The sequence below is a fragment of the Nyctibius grandis genome, chromosome 18 (genome assembly GCF_013368605.1).
Source record: "Nyctibius grandis isolate bNycGra1 chromosome 18, bNycGra1.pri, whole genome shotgun sequence".
Lineage (NCBI taxonomy): Eukaryota > Metazoa > Chordata > Aves > Nyctibiiformes > Nyctibiidae > Nyctibius > Nyctibius grandis.
Window position 1 is genome coordinate 7,190,162 of NC_090675.1, and position 17,191 is coordinate 7,207,352.

Consider the following 17,191-nt stretch of genomic DNA (forward strand, 5'->3'; position numbering starts at 1 on the left):
TGCCTTTGTTGTGTTTTTCTCTCCTCTCCCCACCCGCTGTTGCCCTGCCTGCAGCCCCCCGTGCTGACTATACCCATTGGCCTCATCTGCTGAGCACCTTCTCCTTCCCACCTCTTCTTTCATCCATGTCTCCATCCAGCCCTTCCTCTTTCCTCCCACTTTTTCGTACATCTGTCATGCTCCTCTGTCTGCTTGTCTCTCCTTGGGGGCTAAGCTGCACCTCTTGACAGTGCTCCCTGCCCAGTGGCTGTTGGGGTGATGGTTAACGAACATCAATGCATGTGGTTTTCTCCCTCGCTGCTCTCTCTGGTGTAGGTAACTGCTCCGGTGCCTCTGAAGGGCTCCAGCCTGGAGCTGTGTAAAAAAGCATTTGCCCGCCAGCGCGCCAAGGACCTGACAGAGCAAGCCAGCGCTCTCCTGGCGAAAGACAAGCAGATCGAAGCTCTGCAGCAGGAGTGCCGGGAGCTGCAGGCTAAACTCATGGCAGGGAAGGTGAGACACTTTCTGGGATGTCACTCAGTGGCTGGGGACAAGCAGTGTGACAACAGTGATGGGAACCAGGCTCCAGAAAGCGGTGTGAGGACAATTAATCCCAAGTGTAGACTGAAAATGGAGGGCATTTGATGTGCGATTTGGATGGGGGACATTGGGTGAGTGTGTGGTAGAGACAGTGTCCAGACCCCTCCCAGAACAGCGTGTTGGGGGACACTCCAGTTGTCCCTTCGTGAACTCACGGGTTTGAGCTGCCATTTTCAGCAGCAACTAAAACTTTCCCCCTGGAAAACCCCGAGAAGCCACAAATACAGGATGACTTTTCACAGTGCTAAGCTTCAAGCAAGAAGCTTGAAGAAGCCTGCAGAAGCAGGACCTCCTTTTAAAGTGTTTCTTTAAAAAGCAAACCAGCTAAGCGTGTTCCAAAGAACCAGTCTAAATCCCGTGTCTCGAGCTGCAGCTTTCTGAGTGCTCGCAGCCACCACGAGACTGGTGATAACTAGGTGCATCCTTGTATGACTGTGACTAAGGGTACAAATCATTAGACAGGGGTGGGCGTTCATGAAACCATCTACAATGCTGATGCCTGCACCTGACCTACGTTCCCCTCAGCACCAGCACAGAACTTGCCGATATAAATGCTGGGATAAAAGGGATAATTCAGCTCATCCCAAGACAGATGTCTAAAACTGGTTGGATGTGTCGCTCCCTCAAAGCACTGCTTCTCTGCGATGACTCTGCAAGGAGCCTCTGCAGACATCTGAAGCTAGGTGAAATGATTCCCACTCAAGGTGACTAAAGCAACCTGTTCTGGGCATATCAGATAAGTCTTTTCTTCACGAGCTGGACGTTTTCAGTTTAGGTGGGTTAATAAACTCTCATGAGCAGCTCAGTAATGCTAGGGTTTGCGCTGGATTCTCCGTTTTGCTATTGCAGATGTAGTGCACTCCTGCACCCAGCTGAGCTGAATGAATACTTACATCTCTACCTACCTTACTTACATGATATTCAGGTGACAAATACTTCCTCGCTGAAAGCAGCTTTATTTCTGTCCCTGACCTGCCCATATGTTCATTCTAACTATGGGTTTGAAGGCAGATTCTCAGTCTTTCCCTAATGTAGATCTCATCAGGACAAGAATGATCGGGTGTTTGCTGTTTGTATCAGCCACCCCACTGATTCCTTCTGGATTAAACCACAGGAAAAAGTTATCCAGGTCTGACTGTGCTCCATGGTGTCACCAAGAAGAAATCCTCTTCCTGTCCCCTTGATTTCTCACAACAGACCCCCACAGAAGTGGGAACAGACCCTTTCCAGAGCAGTCTGAGTTTCCTAGCAGAGCATGCTGGGCAACCTGAGTCTGCCAGGGACAGGAGAGTGACAAATTGTAGAGGAATGTGACAAAGGTGGGTGAGCAAGATTCATTACTGGCCAAGGAAAGACATATGGGTGCAATCCTCAGGGTTGATGAATTCGGCTGCTGCCTTGCTAGGGTGTGGGTGACCACCCTGGCTCAGCAGGTGAGACCTGCTGAGGCACCAGTAACGGGGGGTATTGATGCACAAGCAGGGAATCCACAAAGAGAGCAAGACAGGAGATCGTTCTGTCTGATCTTGTTTTTCCCATTTTTATTCCAAGCAAGCTGCTCATTAAATTTTAATTTTCAGCTAGTTAAAATTCAAAATTCCCATAATCTGTCCCTAGCATGCAAAATGCATTATGCCAATGAAGGGGTTTATATGCAGAGATATTATGTGCACGCTCAGAGTTTGTAACCAAATCAATTTTAATCTAGGGTATTTAAATCAGCACAGATTTTTCAGTAGCTATGAAACGGATCTACTCAGTTCCTTTCTAGTGGCAGGACGGACACCCTGCATGCTGGGCTGCAAAAGCACTGGCCTTGTTTTGCAAAGTCAGGGCTCTTAGGATAGGAAAAAATGATTTCCTGAGATCATGCTCCAGTGATGGGCTTCCAACCAAACCCCAGCTCCAGCTAAAACCAGGCTGCAATTTCTTGCAGCGTGGACTCTTGCAAGCGGGGGATTGCAGGGAAGAGCAAGGCAGCTGCAGGGGACATGTATAACAGACACTCTGAGTGGAAGACTGAGCTTTTTTTCTACTCCCTTGTTCCCCCAGGCCTTGGAGGCTGCCTTTTTTTCAGTGGGGGAAGGGAGATTTTATACAGAGCCACAGCCCATTTTGTTTAAAGAACTGCTACCCTGATAGCCTGACATGGGTCTGGCACAGAGGAGGCCCAGCTGCTCGCTTCTTGAATCTGTAATCAGTTCCCATTAATGCTGCCTCAGTTTCCCCCTCGTAGCATGAGAGTAACCCTGGTTTTCTACACAAAGTGTATTTATAGAGCACATGCTATTTTTAGGGCGAATAACTAGTGAACGAAGAAGCAAATTAAATTTGTCCTGGATACCAATTATGTGTTGAATTCACTGGCTTAGGAGCTTTCCAGGGGACTGAGCGATGTCTCCTCCAGCAGCATATTTGTAAAGACAGGTTTTCATAACCAGCTTTTGTATGTACGCATGGACATGCAGGTACATGTTTCTTCGCCTTCTTGAAATCTGAAAACCTTTGAAGAATTAAACAAGCTGGTGACATATTCTCACTGTTTTTGTGAGAGTAAGATTGCACTGATTCCTTTCAAAAGCTGCTGGTTTTGGGTTCCGGAGTGGATGGGAGTGACCCCTTCTGCTAAAGACAGGGGCCCATCCACACATACTGTCTCTGAAGAGGTTAGAAATCAAGAATGTTTGAAAACCAAATGTTATCCTGAGCGAGAACTGAACAAATCCCAGATGTTCTTCATTCTTTCCAGCATTTAAAACCCTAACCACCGTTAGGGCTGCAGAGAACGCCAGCACCCACATCAAGGAGGTAAAGCAGCTAAGGCTCTTGTTTGGCTGGGAAATGAAATTATATTATCCTGACACGCTCTCTGCTGGCAAGCACTGAGAAAGCACACGCTTAGAAAAGCCCTTTTGCTTTGCGCTGGGATAATAGCTGCCAAAGCATTCCAGGCTACTTTTTGTCTGCAGGAGGAATAATGTATTTGCATAAGGGATGCAAAGTGACTGCTTTTGAGGCTTTGGAGACCCAGGAAACAGAAATCTTTGTGTGCCATGTTACCTGGTTTCCACCAGTGTGTCCTCAGTAAGGCTTTTGGAGTTTGTGTATTAAATCATCACCCCGACCTGTTCCACCTTTTAGAGCTCGTCAGCAACACGATGTTTGCATTTCCCACAGGATGACCCTCGCTGCCTGAACGTCATCGAGTTCGATCGCCTGTTGCGGGAATCCCAGAGAGAGGTGTTACGGCTGCAGAGACAGATCGCGCTGAAGAATTTCAAGGAGTGTCTACGTTCCTCTAAAATCAGTTCAGGTGGCGCTTTGCCAAGCACTGCCACTCGCTTGGGACCACCTGTACCGACTCTAAATACCTGCATCAAAGGTTCACCCCTACCGAAGGAGGCCCGCTTGGGAGAGCCAGTGCTTGGAGGGGAAGCACACAGGGAGGTGAGACAAGTGGGTCAGCGATCTAAAAGTTTTGCTATTTAATTACTCAGTTAATTACTGTTCTTAGGAAACTTCTTAAGAGCACGTGAGCACTGCGGTTCGCATCTGCTGCGAACAGGTGCTGTGCTGGTTTCTAAAATGATTTATTCAAGTGTCTGCTCTCACCGGGTGAGGGGGCACACGGATGCTGCTGGCAGCCTACTCCAGTGCTGGGATGCTGAGCCACGCCAGGAGCTTGGTCCTGCTCGTCTTCCCCAGCACAGGTCTCCTGTGTGGCCTTTTCCAGCCTAGGAAACCAGCCAACCAGCCAACACCTCTTTTTGCCCTCATTTGCTGAAAACACATGTTTTTGGTGTTGGCAGAGTTCAGACATTGGCTCATAGAGTAGAATCACAGACTGGTTTGGGTTGGAAGGGACCTTAAAGATCATCTAGTTCCAACCCCTCTGCCATGGGCAGGGACACCTTCCACCAGACCGGGTTGCTCCAAGCCCCATCCAACCTGGCCTTGAACACTGCCAGGGAGGGGGCAGCCTCAGCTGCTCTGGGCAACCTGGGCCAGGGTCTCACCACCCTCACAGGAAAGAATTTCTTCCTAATATCTAATCTAAATCTCGCCTCTTTCAGTTTAAAACCGTTCCCCCTCGTCCTGTCACTCCATGCCCTTGTCAAAAGCCCCTCTCCCACTTTCCTGTAGCCCCTTCAGGCACTGGAAGGTGCTAGAAGGTCTCCCCGGAGCCTTCTCTTCTCCAGGCTGAACAGCCCCAGCTCTCAGCCTGTCTCCATAGCAGAGGGGCTCCAGCCCTCTGATCATTTCCGTGGCCTCCTCTGGACTCGCTCCAACAGCTCCGTGTCCTCCTTCTGTTGGGGGCCCAGAGCTGGACGCAGCACTGCAGGGGGGGTCTTATGAGAGCGGAGCACAGGGGCAGAATCCCCTCCCTCGCCCTGCTGGCCACGCTGCTGGGGATGCAGCCCAGGACACCGTTGGCTTTCTGGGCTGCAAGCGCACATCGCCGGCTCATGGTGAGCTTCTCATCACCCATCACCCCCAAGTCCTTCTCCTCAGGGCTGCTCTCACTCCATTCTCCGCCCAGCCTGTGTTTGTGCTTGGGATTGCCCCGACCCACGGGCAGGACCTTGCACTGGGCTTTGTTGAACTTCATGTGTTTCGCACGGGCTCCCAGCGGGTGAGCGATGGGCATCCATGGCTGTGGTGGTGGTGGCAGGGAGCCCTGCTGCCCCGGGACCCCCATCCCTGTCCCCTGCCAGGGACGGCCCCGCACGGCCCCACCTCCCCGGCGCAACGGTCCCAGCCCCGCATGCCCGCGGCGGGCGGGGCCCCACGCCCAGGCCGCGCGGAGCCGCAGGGCCGCGGCCTGCCCGGCTCCCGGGCCCCGGCCGCCCCTCCGCGGCCGCAGTGGTACGGCCCGGCAAATCCGGGCGGCCCCAGGGCGCCGCCTCCCCGCTGGCGGCCGCGCAGCCGGCAGGTAAGGCCGGGCCCTGCCGCGGGGCCCCTCGCCGGGCCGGGGGCGGCTGCGGCGCCTCCGCCTTCGCCGTGAGCCGGGGCGGGTGGTCCCGGGGCAGCGCCGGGGAGCGGGTGTCCCGCGGCGGGGCCGAGCCGCTGGCGGGCCGCCGGGACAGGCCCGCCGGGGCCTCCGCTGCCTGCGGGGTAGGGCAGCGGGGCTTCTCCTCAGCGCTCGGGGGGCGAAATCCTCCACACAGGAGGTGGAAGCCGCGGAGAGACGGCCGGGGCCGGCCGAGGGGCTCAGCCCGCCGTGGGGGGGCCGCGGTCTGGGTCAGTCCTGGTGGGCGCCTCCGGCAAGGGCGCGCCGCCCCCCGGGAGCGGGGCCGGGGGCGAGGGGCCGCGGAGGCCTGCGGGGCTGCCGGCGGTGGGTGCGTGAGGCCGGGCCTCAGGTGCCAGCTGCACCCCGGTGCCCCCAGCCCCGGCGGTCTGGGGGGTGCCGAGGCAGGGGCGGCACCGCGGGGTCCGCTGGCGCTTGCTGGGTCTCTGGTGTGGGGTCACACGTTTTCCTTCCCAAGTTTTCCGGCGTCCCATGGCAGGATTTCACACCCGTGGGCTGTGTGAGGACGGGCTGCTTGTCTTCCCTCCCAGCTCCCATCAGCTGCTCTCGCTGCTCCCTAGCTCTTATAGATGTGTTGAATATTCATTCTTTGTTCGTCTGTTCCAGGTCACTCGTGAGTTTATAGGCTCCTCTCCTCCAGCCATTTTTTTTGTTTCTTTTTAGTCTCTTTATTTATACAGTGTTAATCATCTCTGTCTCCTTCCTTTGTACATTTTTCTCTGCCATTTTTGTGTTGGGGGAAGCAGCACTGCATGCAGTATTCCAGGCGCTGTCTCATTGATTTATATGGTGGCATAATGAAGTTTTCTCTCCCTTTCCTAATAGATCTCTTTGCCTTTTTGTCTAAGCACTGGGTTCTATTAAAACATCGTTTGTCTGACGGCCCTCTGTAATCTCTCAGTGTCATGAGGCCCTCTTCACCATTTGTCACTTTGCTACATCAGTACTGGGGAGAGCACAGTTCCTGCTGCCTCACTTTTAGTCCTCTCATTTTTACTAGATACTTACCTGAGAGAAAACCTTCTTCCTTGTGCTGTGGTGGCTCAGTGTCTGCAGAAGCCTTCCAAAGCACCGTAACTGAATGTGTTCAGAGCACCTAGACAGATTGTACCTACTGCATCTCCCTCACCCATTTGCTTGCTGACACCTTAGAAAAACTTTATAGATTTGTGAGTGTGAGGGTTTTTTCCCCAGGTACGTTTGGGTATTGTCTGCTCTTCCCTGCCTTTAGATTCTGACATCTTCACTGATTTCTGCTTTCTGCTGTTTATGAGGGTTGTATTCTCCCTTCTGACCATCTTCCATCTTCTTTTTATTGCTTTGGAGACACTCATGAAAGGTGTTGCTGATGCCTCTCATTGAAACCTTAGATGAGGCACAAATGGGAACTTGGATCTGAGAGCTTTCTGGAGCCCACTGTTGCATGTGGATGGTTTAGTCAAGCTGGATTGATTGGTGCTGGGCTCCAGAAGACTCCCAGCACAGGTCTCTGGTGGCTAAGAGATCCCTGGTATGGTGTTCACCTTTCTCCGTGTCCAGTGATGTAGTTGAGAGATCAGGGGTTTTCGTGTGGAGGGTTGCTCTCCCGTGTGGTACTGCCAGGAGAGCCTTTTCTCCCTCGGTGTGCGTGATGTGCTCTGTAGTCCTGGCTGTCCCTGAGCTCTCTGCCATCTCACTTGCTTTCCAGGTGGAACCAGGTGTGCAACCGCTGGGACCTGCCTCTGAAGGACATGAAAATTTCCCTCCCAAAAATGCAATAACAGACCAAAAGAGCAGCCGACAGATACAGCAGCTGGTGAGTTGTGAACCTGGTTTGGGGTGAAGGAGCGTTATACTTTTTCTTGGGGTTTTTACCCTCTGTTTACCATGTGCAAATGGGAAACAGGGAACTGTTTCCAGAAGGTGAAAGGCTTGGGGAAGAGAGGATTAGCTGTCTCACTTGAAAAGTTTTTTGTTTTTTTACTACCTTTTAAAAAAATCTCCCTTGGTTTCTATATTGTTTTATGTTTGGGTCTGAGAAGCTGGGCTTGGATTTCTTATGCATTGTAAGAATGTGGGCTTGCTGATCTACTTATGCTTGTTTTGTGCAGGAATTTGAACTCAAGAAAAAGCGCAAAAAATGTGAAAACCTTGAGCATGAAGTGAGGAAAAAGCATAAAAGATGCAAAGAACTGGTAAGTGTTCTTGTTCCCTACTGTTGTGAGCATAATGGTAGAAGAGGAGCTAGGCTGTTGCGTGCCTCTCTTGGATTCTCTTGAGTGGATCTTAATAAGGAATTCACCAGTCTTTCTCTTAATTTGAACAATGTCACAAATCTGGGGCTTCAGCTCTTGAGGCTGAAATTGTTTGTTTAGTCTTTCAGCTAGCTGTGGGTTGAATATAGCTACATAAATCATTGGATGAAACTGCGTGGCCTTTGCTATTTTGAGGAGATACTTACCGTTTGCACGTGTCAGTTCTAATGCATAGCTCAGACTTATATGCAGTTCGTAGTGCATAGCTCAGCCTCATTGTCTGGGTTAGAATGGGATGTGTAAGGAATAAATTGGTCATTGTATGTTGCTGGACAGTAGCTTTTCAAGGTCAAGAAGGGACCAACTCACCTTGAAGTACTGGAACTTAGACCCTGCGCACAGGGAATTAGCTCTTGGGATAGCCAGAAAATATCTGATGATCTGTAAAACATTGGGATGGGGAAATGTGTATGTGTCTCTGTGGAGTCATGTGATTATGCAGCTATTACATTCCTATAATGTTGTACAAAGTTGCTGCAGATGGTGCCAAATTCAGTCAGTGTCTCTCCACATGTCCACAGTGTCCTGTCTGCTCAGAGACAGTATTCTCTAAGGCACAGTGATAGCTGGCTCATGTTGCTTTCTTAACTCCAGACTGAATCCTGGTTTCAGAGTCAGCCATTTAAAACTCTTGAGTTTGCAGTCTAGAGCTTTTAGCATCATTCTTCCAAGTAATTTTTTTTCCTTAACTGAAATTTGTCAAGAGGACTCTGACCTTGAACTAACAGTAAAACTTGATGAATTGTTGTGGGGGGAGATGGAGTTCTAGACAGCAGTATGTGAATAATGTGACACTGGAGCTGTGAAGTATACAAGGAAATGTCTTTCTCATTCTGGGCTTTGAGGCTACATAAATGGGAAAAGAAACTTAAGAGATTGTCTGGCACAGGGCTGGTATCTGCTTGAGCAGTGCTGCATGCTGTTGCCTTCCACCCCTCAAGCAGCATCCCCATCAGCATCCTACACCGTCAGTCAACAGGAACAGCGGAGCTGCTCTGCAGAATAATTTGGGCGAGTTAGTGTGAGGGCCTTGGTGTAGTAATGCCTGCTCTTTCTGGACAGGAGATCCAGCTGCAGGAGGTACAAAGTGAAAATGCACGACTGGCCGAAGAGAACTTGCAGCTAAACGAGAAGGCTGGATGGGCAGGACAGGTAAAAAGCAGTATCTTTGTCAGATGGAGCATTAGCTTCTGTCTAAAATCTTTTCTAAATGTCTTTTCTGTCTGCAAAACAAGCTATTGAGATACAGAAATAAATCGTCCTCCATTATTTATACAAGGAATGCCTATGGCTACTTGTGCTAATTGAAAATCCTTTCTCTTCAGGTTGAATCTGAGAATGCTGACCTGAAATTGCAGGTTGTTTTGGTTACGAAGGAACGGGATTCAGTAATTCAGACGAATCAAGGACTCCAAAGCAAGCTGGAGAATCTAGAGCAGGTGCTGAAGGTCAGTGGGATCTGCATGGCTAGAAGGACTGTTCAGACAGTGCTGCTTTTGGATGGCACATGTTGTCTCTTTGCTTTTTTTGTCCATTCTTTTGTCTCTGTGCTTCTGTTGGGAATTCTGCTTCTGTGGGATCCTGGAACATGGCCTTCCAAAGTGGGCAGAGGTGCTTTAGAAAGGCTGCTTCAGTGATTTGGGTGGGAGGGGAAATAAGGTGGCCATCACTGATGTAAGGATTTTCTTTGTGTTGCTCTGGCTTGTGGTAAGTTTCTAACTTTCTCCTCTGTTTAATGATGACATGTAATACGGGCCAGGTTTTGACTTCATGGCCCATGATAGGACACAGGACAGTTATTTCAGTAACAACGCCATTCAGCTGTCTGTGAATTGTTCTGCAGCACATGAGAAATGTGGCTGAGCGAAGGCAGCAGCTGGAAGTCGAGCACAAGGAAGCGCTGCTAGTCCTGCAGGAGAAGCAAGAGGAAGTCAGACGGTTGCAGCAGGTATGCAGCATGTGAGAGAATGGGCATTTTACTCTCTGAATCCCTGGAAAGTGGTGGGACTCCTGCACCTTGTTTCCTTGGAAGCGCAGTGTATGGAGGAGCTATGTGTGAGTTTACAGGGTAAAGTAAACCAGGAAAGAGTGTCTGCATCTAGGCGAACTCTGGTACCTGAGCAAAGTGAAGGGCTTTTCTCATGAATGGCAGTTCTGATCTCTCACTGCTGTTTGTCCAAAGACCAAAGATGCGGTCAGTCTGTGCAGTGTTTTAAATCTATAATGGTCTGTCAAGGTGGTGGTGATAGTAGAAGTGAACTTATGTAGGCTGCTTTCTGATTTACTCCATTTCTTCTCAGGCACAGGCAGAGGCAAAAAGAGAACATGAAGGAGCAGTACAGCTTCTGGAGGTAAGACAGAAGAAAACAAGATGGATTAGTGGCTGCAGATTTGGTATCTTCTGTTCTTAATTTCAGCTTTCTTGATGCCCTGGGTTTTGTTGGTTCTTGAGCAAAATGCTTTTAACATCTTGATCAGACGCAACATGTTGCTGCCATGCATAAGCATTGGTTGTGCTGGCAGAGCAGTCTCTGGGGTCAAAGTTTTGGGGGATTAAATCCTGGCCTGCTCGGTACCCAGATAGGTCACTTCATTCAGATTGCGCCCAACAACTCTTTCAGGGATGCATTAAGTAACCAACCTTAGATCTGCCTGTTCCGTTTTTCAGGATCATCTGCAGGGAGGAAGAATACTTGTGTCCATGTGATTTGAAATGTCTTTTGTGTATCTGCTTTCGGCTGCAGAGGCAGTATCAGAGCCGATACAGGTGTAGTTCTTGTGTCAGTTGGTGCTCTAGCTGACCCTGCTTTGAGCTCAGGGAGTTGAACTAGGTGATGTCCAGAGCTGCCTTCCAACCTTAGCTATTCTGTAGTTCTGTGATAAGGCAGTGCTGGGGGTGAGCAGAGGCACGGAATGGTTTCTGTGTGCAGAGATGCCGTGGATAGGACTGTCTCAGCTTAGAAAGAAAACTTTGGGGGTTATGGTCATGGGAATGAAGGAGTTCAGTAGTGATTCCAAAGTACATGAAGCAAGATTCTCAACTTCCTTTTGCATTGCATAGATGTAAAAGGTGACAGCCTGATTTCAGGAATCCAGTGTAGAGTTTTGTTGGGACATACAGTGAACAGAGCTCAGCTTTGTTTGTTTTCCCTGACGTAGAAGCAGAGTGAATGACTGAGCAGTCTGTTAGCTGCTTGAAACAATGTCAAAGGCTGGTTCTGAGCCTTGATTCCCAGCACTCCTTGGTCTCAGACCTGGGGAAAGGTCTGGACATGAAGTGTCCATTCTGTTGCTGTTATGGGTGCTTGCCATGTGCTGGGAAAAGAGGGCTTGAAATTTAGCTCTGACACTCAAAGCATATTGTGATTTGACTCAAGGCATATTGTGATTTGGAGGCCCTCAAAAAGTGCCTGGTTATCTTATTTATGTGTTTGATATGTGGGATTTGGCTTTTGTTTAGCAAGCAGATGCTTCTGGGAATGAGGTACTGAGGTACGGAACAAGGCAGACCCTGTAAGTTGGTGGGAAAACAATGTCATTCAAACTGAGGGCTGGGTTGTCTTTGGCAGATTGTTGGGTTTTGGCTAGTGTAACTGCTGATGTGGATTTATATCTCTTTTTGCTTTTCTTCTTGCTACCAGAGTACTTTGGATTGCATGCAGGTACTGCTATAATCATGTCAAATAGGACATTTTTTTCCTCTGTCCTGATTTTGACAGTTGCTTGATATTCTTGTTTTAACTATACTCTGGAAAAGATTGCAAGAGTGTCACCTCCAAGAAATAAATGTAATTAAAGGAGTTACCACTACGAGTTTGAGCAGCTGCTTTTCTGTTTGCTTTCTCAACCAATTAGAATTAGGAGCTTTATTTTTCTGCCATTTCCAGGTTTTTAGAATTGTCCAGCTGTGCACCTTCTCCACATGTCACATACACGTAAAGGTCTTTTGGGAGCTACTTGCAGTCCAAGAGTGAAGTGTTCCCTTCAAAACCCAAAAGCAATGGCGATATCATTGCAAGTGAAAGTGTGGTGGAGAAAAGACAGGTCCTGCTGGCTTTCTAATTGGTTGGAAGATGGGAGGCAGAGATTGTGAATAATAGTTTTCACAGACGAGGTGGTAACAAATGAAGTTACAGTCTGGGAGCTGTGCTAGCTGGCCTATTCACAAGTGATTTGGAAAGAAGGCTTATGTGGAAGTGATGGGGTTTGTAGCTGATAGAAAACTGCTTTCAACAGTCACCTTCAGATCTGACTGCAAAGAGCTGTGAGGAGATCTCATGAGTAACGGGGACATTAAATGAGAGGTAACTAACTGTGCAAGGGCATGCACATGGAGGAGAAGCAGCCGTGACTGAGCATGCACAGTGGTGCGCTCTGAATCATCTGTTGTGGCAGGAAATGCAGCATCTGAGGTAGGGTGATTTTTTAAAAAATGTCAGCCTAATTCACAAGTCTGGTCTAAAAGGCAAGTACAGTGTTGGGAACTTTTAGGAAAGATGCTGGGAACAGCCCAAGTACATTACTGGGTTATGCCCACATCCTGTAGAAGTAGCACCCACATCTATGGGGAGTTTTGGATATTCCTTTAATCCCTTTGGCGTTAGCCCTGCTTTGAGCAGGAGTTTGGACTGCAGACCTGTAGAGTTCCCTTCTAGCAAAACCATGATTCTGTGATCTCAAAAACATATAGCAGAATATAGGGAGAAAGGTAACAAGGGACGTCTGGATGGGGAATGTCATCTGTAGGAGAAGTGTAATAGAGCAGCTGAGAAGGAGAGTGTCTGAGAGGACAGGGCTGAGCCGGTGGTGGTTGGGTCTAGCTTTGTGTGGAAAATCAGAATAAATTCCTGAACTGGTGGTTAAACTGATCCCACCAAGCTGTGCTCCCTGCTCTTGCAGCCTCTTCTGGTAATCATGCTACTCAGTCTCTGTTGGTGTGAGGCTCCTCTTTCTCCCCCTTTTGGGTTGGGCATAGACACAAAAGCCTCCTCTCTCTTCTGTGTCTGGGACTTGGTTCCAGCTGGTTCCCTGAAGCTCCTGGCTGTGTCCTTAGGCTCCTCTTCCTTATCTCCCTGCCTCCTAGCACTGCCCTGGAAACTTGCTGCTTGCCCAGCTGTGTGTGAACCTCTGCAAGTAGTCCACTAGAAGTGCGCATTGTGTATGATGTGGCAGTAATACCTAAGGGATGTTTGTACATTGTTTTGAATAACACAGGATCTAAGAGGCACCTGATTAATTAGGTATCTCAGAATTACTCTGGATTATCCAGGCTATTGGCTTGGCCCCCAGTATAAATGGATTTAAACTGTGATTAATAAATTTACAGGTTTTGTGCAGGGCTTGGATAGGATATTGAAGTTCAAACCCAGCATTTCAGGGATAATTCCTCATTGAGCTTGCAGTCAGTCTCCTCACAGATGATGAGTCTCAGGTTTTCAAAGATACTATAGGTGTGGAGCTGCCAGTTCCTAATGACCATTCCTGGGCAGGGCATACCTTTAGGTTCTTGGAGTCTGAGATGCACTGAAAAGATGCAGCAAAGGCAAGTGCTGTTTGGGGCCTCACTGGTGGTTTTGATATGGGTTTGTGCCTTATCTTATGTCTCTCCTGTCAGGCACGGGTGAAAGATCTAGAAGAACAGTGTCGCAGTCAAACAGAGCAGTTCAGCCTCCTGTCTCAGGAACTCAAACAATTCCGGCTTCAAACAGGAAAAATCGACCTTCTCACCTCTACGCTGGTGACTTCTGAGCTTCCTCTTGCTCTGTGTAGTTCTACTCCACAGCCCCACTGGGAGAAGGGTAATTGCTGGAGATGCCTGTGGGTGTTCTGACAAATGAGTTGTTATTTGTGTAAATTGAAAGGTGCAGAGGAAATAATGCAAATGTTTAGTTAACTTTTGGGATCTCTGTCTCTCTGTCTTGTAAACACCTTTGGTTAATGCTGTAGTCATAAAGAGAACTCTGCATTTCTCTGACCAAACAGAGCCCAGGGTGTCCAGTCTGTTGCACTGTTAAATGAGTCACATTCTTAGAGACTTAAGCAGCTCTAAAGGGTGTTTGCTCACTGTGATGCTCGCTGCTGATCTTGTATTCTGCCTGTGGCTAAAAGTAATGGACAGATGATTTTATTGCAGAATCGACTGCTCCTGGATTGCCCGCTCACCAGAGCGCAAAGAAGGTTCAGAATGAAGAGACTAATGAGTTGGAGTCATCACAGCGGGCGCCTGATGCCACTGTTGGCTCCCCGGTTGCTGCTACCAGCTCTCAGAAACAAGCCAAGAAAGTGGAATCTCAGTCAAACTCTTCGAAATCAGAATCCATGCAGAACAGTCCCAAATCCTGCCCAACTCCAGAGGTCAGTATCTGATAGAGCTATAAGGTCTCCTTTGTTCAGATTACCATTTATGTTGCACACAGGAACAACTACCGTTTAAAGGCAGCAAGAAATGAATAAGCTAAATTATGGATACGTAGGGTGGAAGGGGCCTCCGGAGTCTCTAGTCCAATCTCCTACTCAAGTGTGACTGTCAGCCACACTAGATCAGTGTGGCCATGGCTTTGCCCAGCTTGAAGTTCTTCAAGAAAGGAGATCCCCCACCTCAGTGGGAACCTGTCCTGCGGTTGCATCACCCACTTGGGCAAGGAGTTTTTCCCAGTGTCCAACTGGAACCCCTGAAGCTACAGCTTGGAGTTGTTGCCTCTTAGTGCTACTTCTTCACCTTAAAAGTCGTTCTTCGAGATGGTCCTTAGCCCAGTGGCCAGACTGGCACCATCCATGAGTTTAGAGGACTTGTTCACTGATATTTGAACCCTTTCAGTGTTCCTTTGCTCTAATTTGTGCCATATCATATCCTTCATCTTTAATGTCTTTAGGTGGACACTGCAAGTGAAATGGAAGAACTGGATGTTGACAGCGTTTCTCTAATGCCAGAGCCAGGCAGCCAAGGCCCTGCAAAGCTCCAGGTGTTCTTAGCTCGATACAGGTATTGGGTCATTTCTTGTGGTCTATGAAGTTAGACAGGTTATCTCATAGTTGCCTACTTTACCCTGTTCTCTAGCATTAACCACTGTTAGGGGTGGGATTAGGTTAGACCATGTATCTGATTCCTCTATGCAATTTTTTGTGACATGTTATTTCCTGTACAAGCAAATCCAATGTGCTTAGCTTAACAAAAACATAGTAAGCTCGTTTATTGTTCAGTGAACAGCACTGTGTGAAACTTTTTTTTAATATGATATTGAATGGAAAATTGAGTTTGAATGGACACATTCCTTGAAATGTCTCATTTCTCCAAAATAGCCCAAGAAATTTTCTCCAAGAAAATCTCATTCCAACAATTAAGAAAATTTCAGCCCAGAAATCCTGAATTGAAGTTTTTGACCAAAATCATTCTGGTTGTAATTTTAAAAGAAAAAAAAGTGCACAGAATAAACCCAGATTTTTCTGATATCTGTTGCAATCCACTGACCCGTTATGGTCAAACTCAAATTGCTATTTACAGTTCAAAGAGTATTGACATATCCTTCAGCTTTTAGACTGTGGATTGGGAGGAAGAGAACTGGCATGATTCTGCGCCTGTGAGGAGCAGATCAAATGTGATCTGTGTCTCATGTCAGAGTCTTGGGCCCATAAGGTCTTGCTCAGCTCCCAAAGGGGATAACATTGCTTTGGTGTGTTGAAATCCCTTTTATAGACTAAAGAACAGGAATTGGCAGTAGGTACTTGCAAAGATAAAGGTATTTTATAAGGCATTTTCCTGTGATAGGACCTCTGATTAGCTCGAGGATCCCTGGGTAGGCGGGGTACCACTACCTGGAGTCCAAATCCTATCACCAATGTATTTATCATTTTCACACTAGTGGAGCTTTTGGACTGCTGCTTAAAATGTGGAGTTACAGCACTGAGAGTTGTATAACTTGGATACTGAGGGTTGTTTTTTTTCACTAATTTAATGTTGTTCTTGCACAAATCAGCTCATTCTTAGGGTTTTAAACACTGGAATCTTGAGATTCTGTGCTGTGCTTGTCCCTGACAGTCATATGGGTGATAAAGTGTACCTTAAATGTTTGGGGCATTTTCAATGCTTTGTTTTTTTGTTGTTTTGTTTTTTTTTTTTTTAAAAAAAAAAAACCCTGTTAAGTACATGAAATGTAGAGAGCTATCTACATAAAGTAATTAAGAGTGGAGGTGGATTTAAGGACAGCTGTTTTAGAAATGGCAGAATTCTACAACTTACCTACGTGGTACACTCAGAAACACAGCCAGGCACTGAGGTAATTCAGATCTTTAATTTTAAACACTTTCTTAAGTCACTCTGATCTGTTCCTGACACAAGACATCTGTTCTACTACTCAGAAAATTATTCCTAGCTGCTGTTTGAACATGGAGCGATATGTTATTAGTTACATATAAAACCATAAACTAGAGTCTTGACCTTTGTCTCTGGAATTTGCTGCTTACAAAACATGGATGCAGTCCCAGTGAATTACAAGCTGATCTAACATCACAGCTTGAATGTATTGCTGTGAAAGTTCCTGTACAAACTAAGTCTTCATATTGTAAATATTTCAGCTACAATCCTTTTGATGGACCTAATGAAAATCCAGAGGCAGAGCTTCCACTGACTGCTGGAGAATATATTTACATCTATGGAGACATGGATGAAGATGGCTTCTTTGAAGGTGTGTTTTAGTAGAATGAAATATGACCGAGCTGCTGTGGAGAGTTGGTCTCTCTTAAAAAAACAAGAGAGGAGTTTAGTGCATCTTGAAACCTCAAGATAAAAGTTTTCTACCCAAAGTTAGTTTGTTGGAGGGAAGAGCAGATTCTGTTGGAAAAGGATTTATTTATGTCATGATTAAATTAAGTCTAAAACATGAAATCCTGGTCTAGTGATTTCAGTGGGAATTTTGCCACTGCTTTCAGCAGAGCTCCAGGTTTCATCCCCATATGGTTCCTCTCTAGCCATGGAGAGGAAAATGTTCAGCCCTGGGCACCTTCTGCAGATGGTCTGTTTTCTTCTTTCCAGTGACTGCATGGTGAGCCAGAGTCCGTAGGCTGTTGATGGTCTCGATTACCTCTTGCTCTTTTGGCAGAGTAGGGTATAAGATAAGCAGTCCAAAGTACAGTTGTTATCCTGTTTGGTGTCATACAGTGTGTTTCTCTTTCGGCACCTTTGAAAACATGATCCTGGTTGACTAATAGGCAGATGGAATTGAAACCAAGAATTGTGGACTGTAAATTTGTAATGAACTTTGTGGAGCTGGCTTACTTAATGGGATGGAGGACC

General features: G+C 47.5%; 1 protein-coding gene across 1 annotated transcript in view; it reads left to right on the forward strand.

Annotated features, from left to right (window-relative positions):
- Positions 1-17,191, forward strand: part of TSPOAP1 (TSPO associated protein 1) — a 41,289-nt gene that overhangs the window by 6,155 nt on the left and 17,943 nt on the right. Inside the window, exons 5-17 of the mRNA XM_068415961.1 lie at positions 316-492; positions 3,757-3,892; positions 5,295-5,512; positions 7,296-7,403; positions 7,699-7,782; positions 8,965-9,054; positions 9,228-9,350; positions 9,746-9,850; positions 10,203-10,253; positions 13,517-13,700; positions 14,036-14,256; positions 14,775-14,884; positions 16,474-16,583. Coding sequence (XP_068272062.1) covers positions 316-492; positions 3,757-3,892; positions 5,295-5,512; positions 7,296-7,403; positions 7,699-7,782; positions 8,965-9,054; positions 9,228-9,350; positions 9,746-9,850; positions 10,203-10,253; positions 13,517-13,700; positions 14,036-14,256; positions 14,775-14,884; positions 16,474-16,583 — 1,717 coding nt within the window. The remainder of the gene's footprint in view (positions 1-315; positions 493-3,756; positions 3,893-5,294; positions 5,513-7,295; positions 7,404-7,698; positions 7,783-8,964; positions 9,055-9,227; positions 9,351-9,745; positions 9,851-10,202; positions 10,254-13,516; positions 13,701-14,035; positions 14,257-14,774; positions 14,885-16,473; positions 16,584-17,191) is intronic.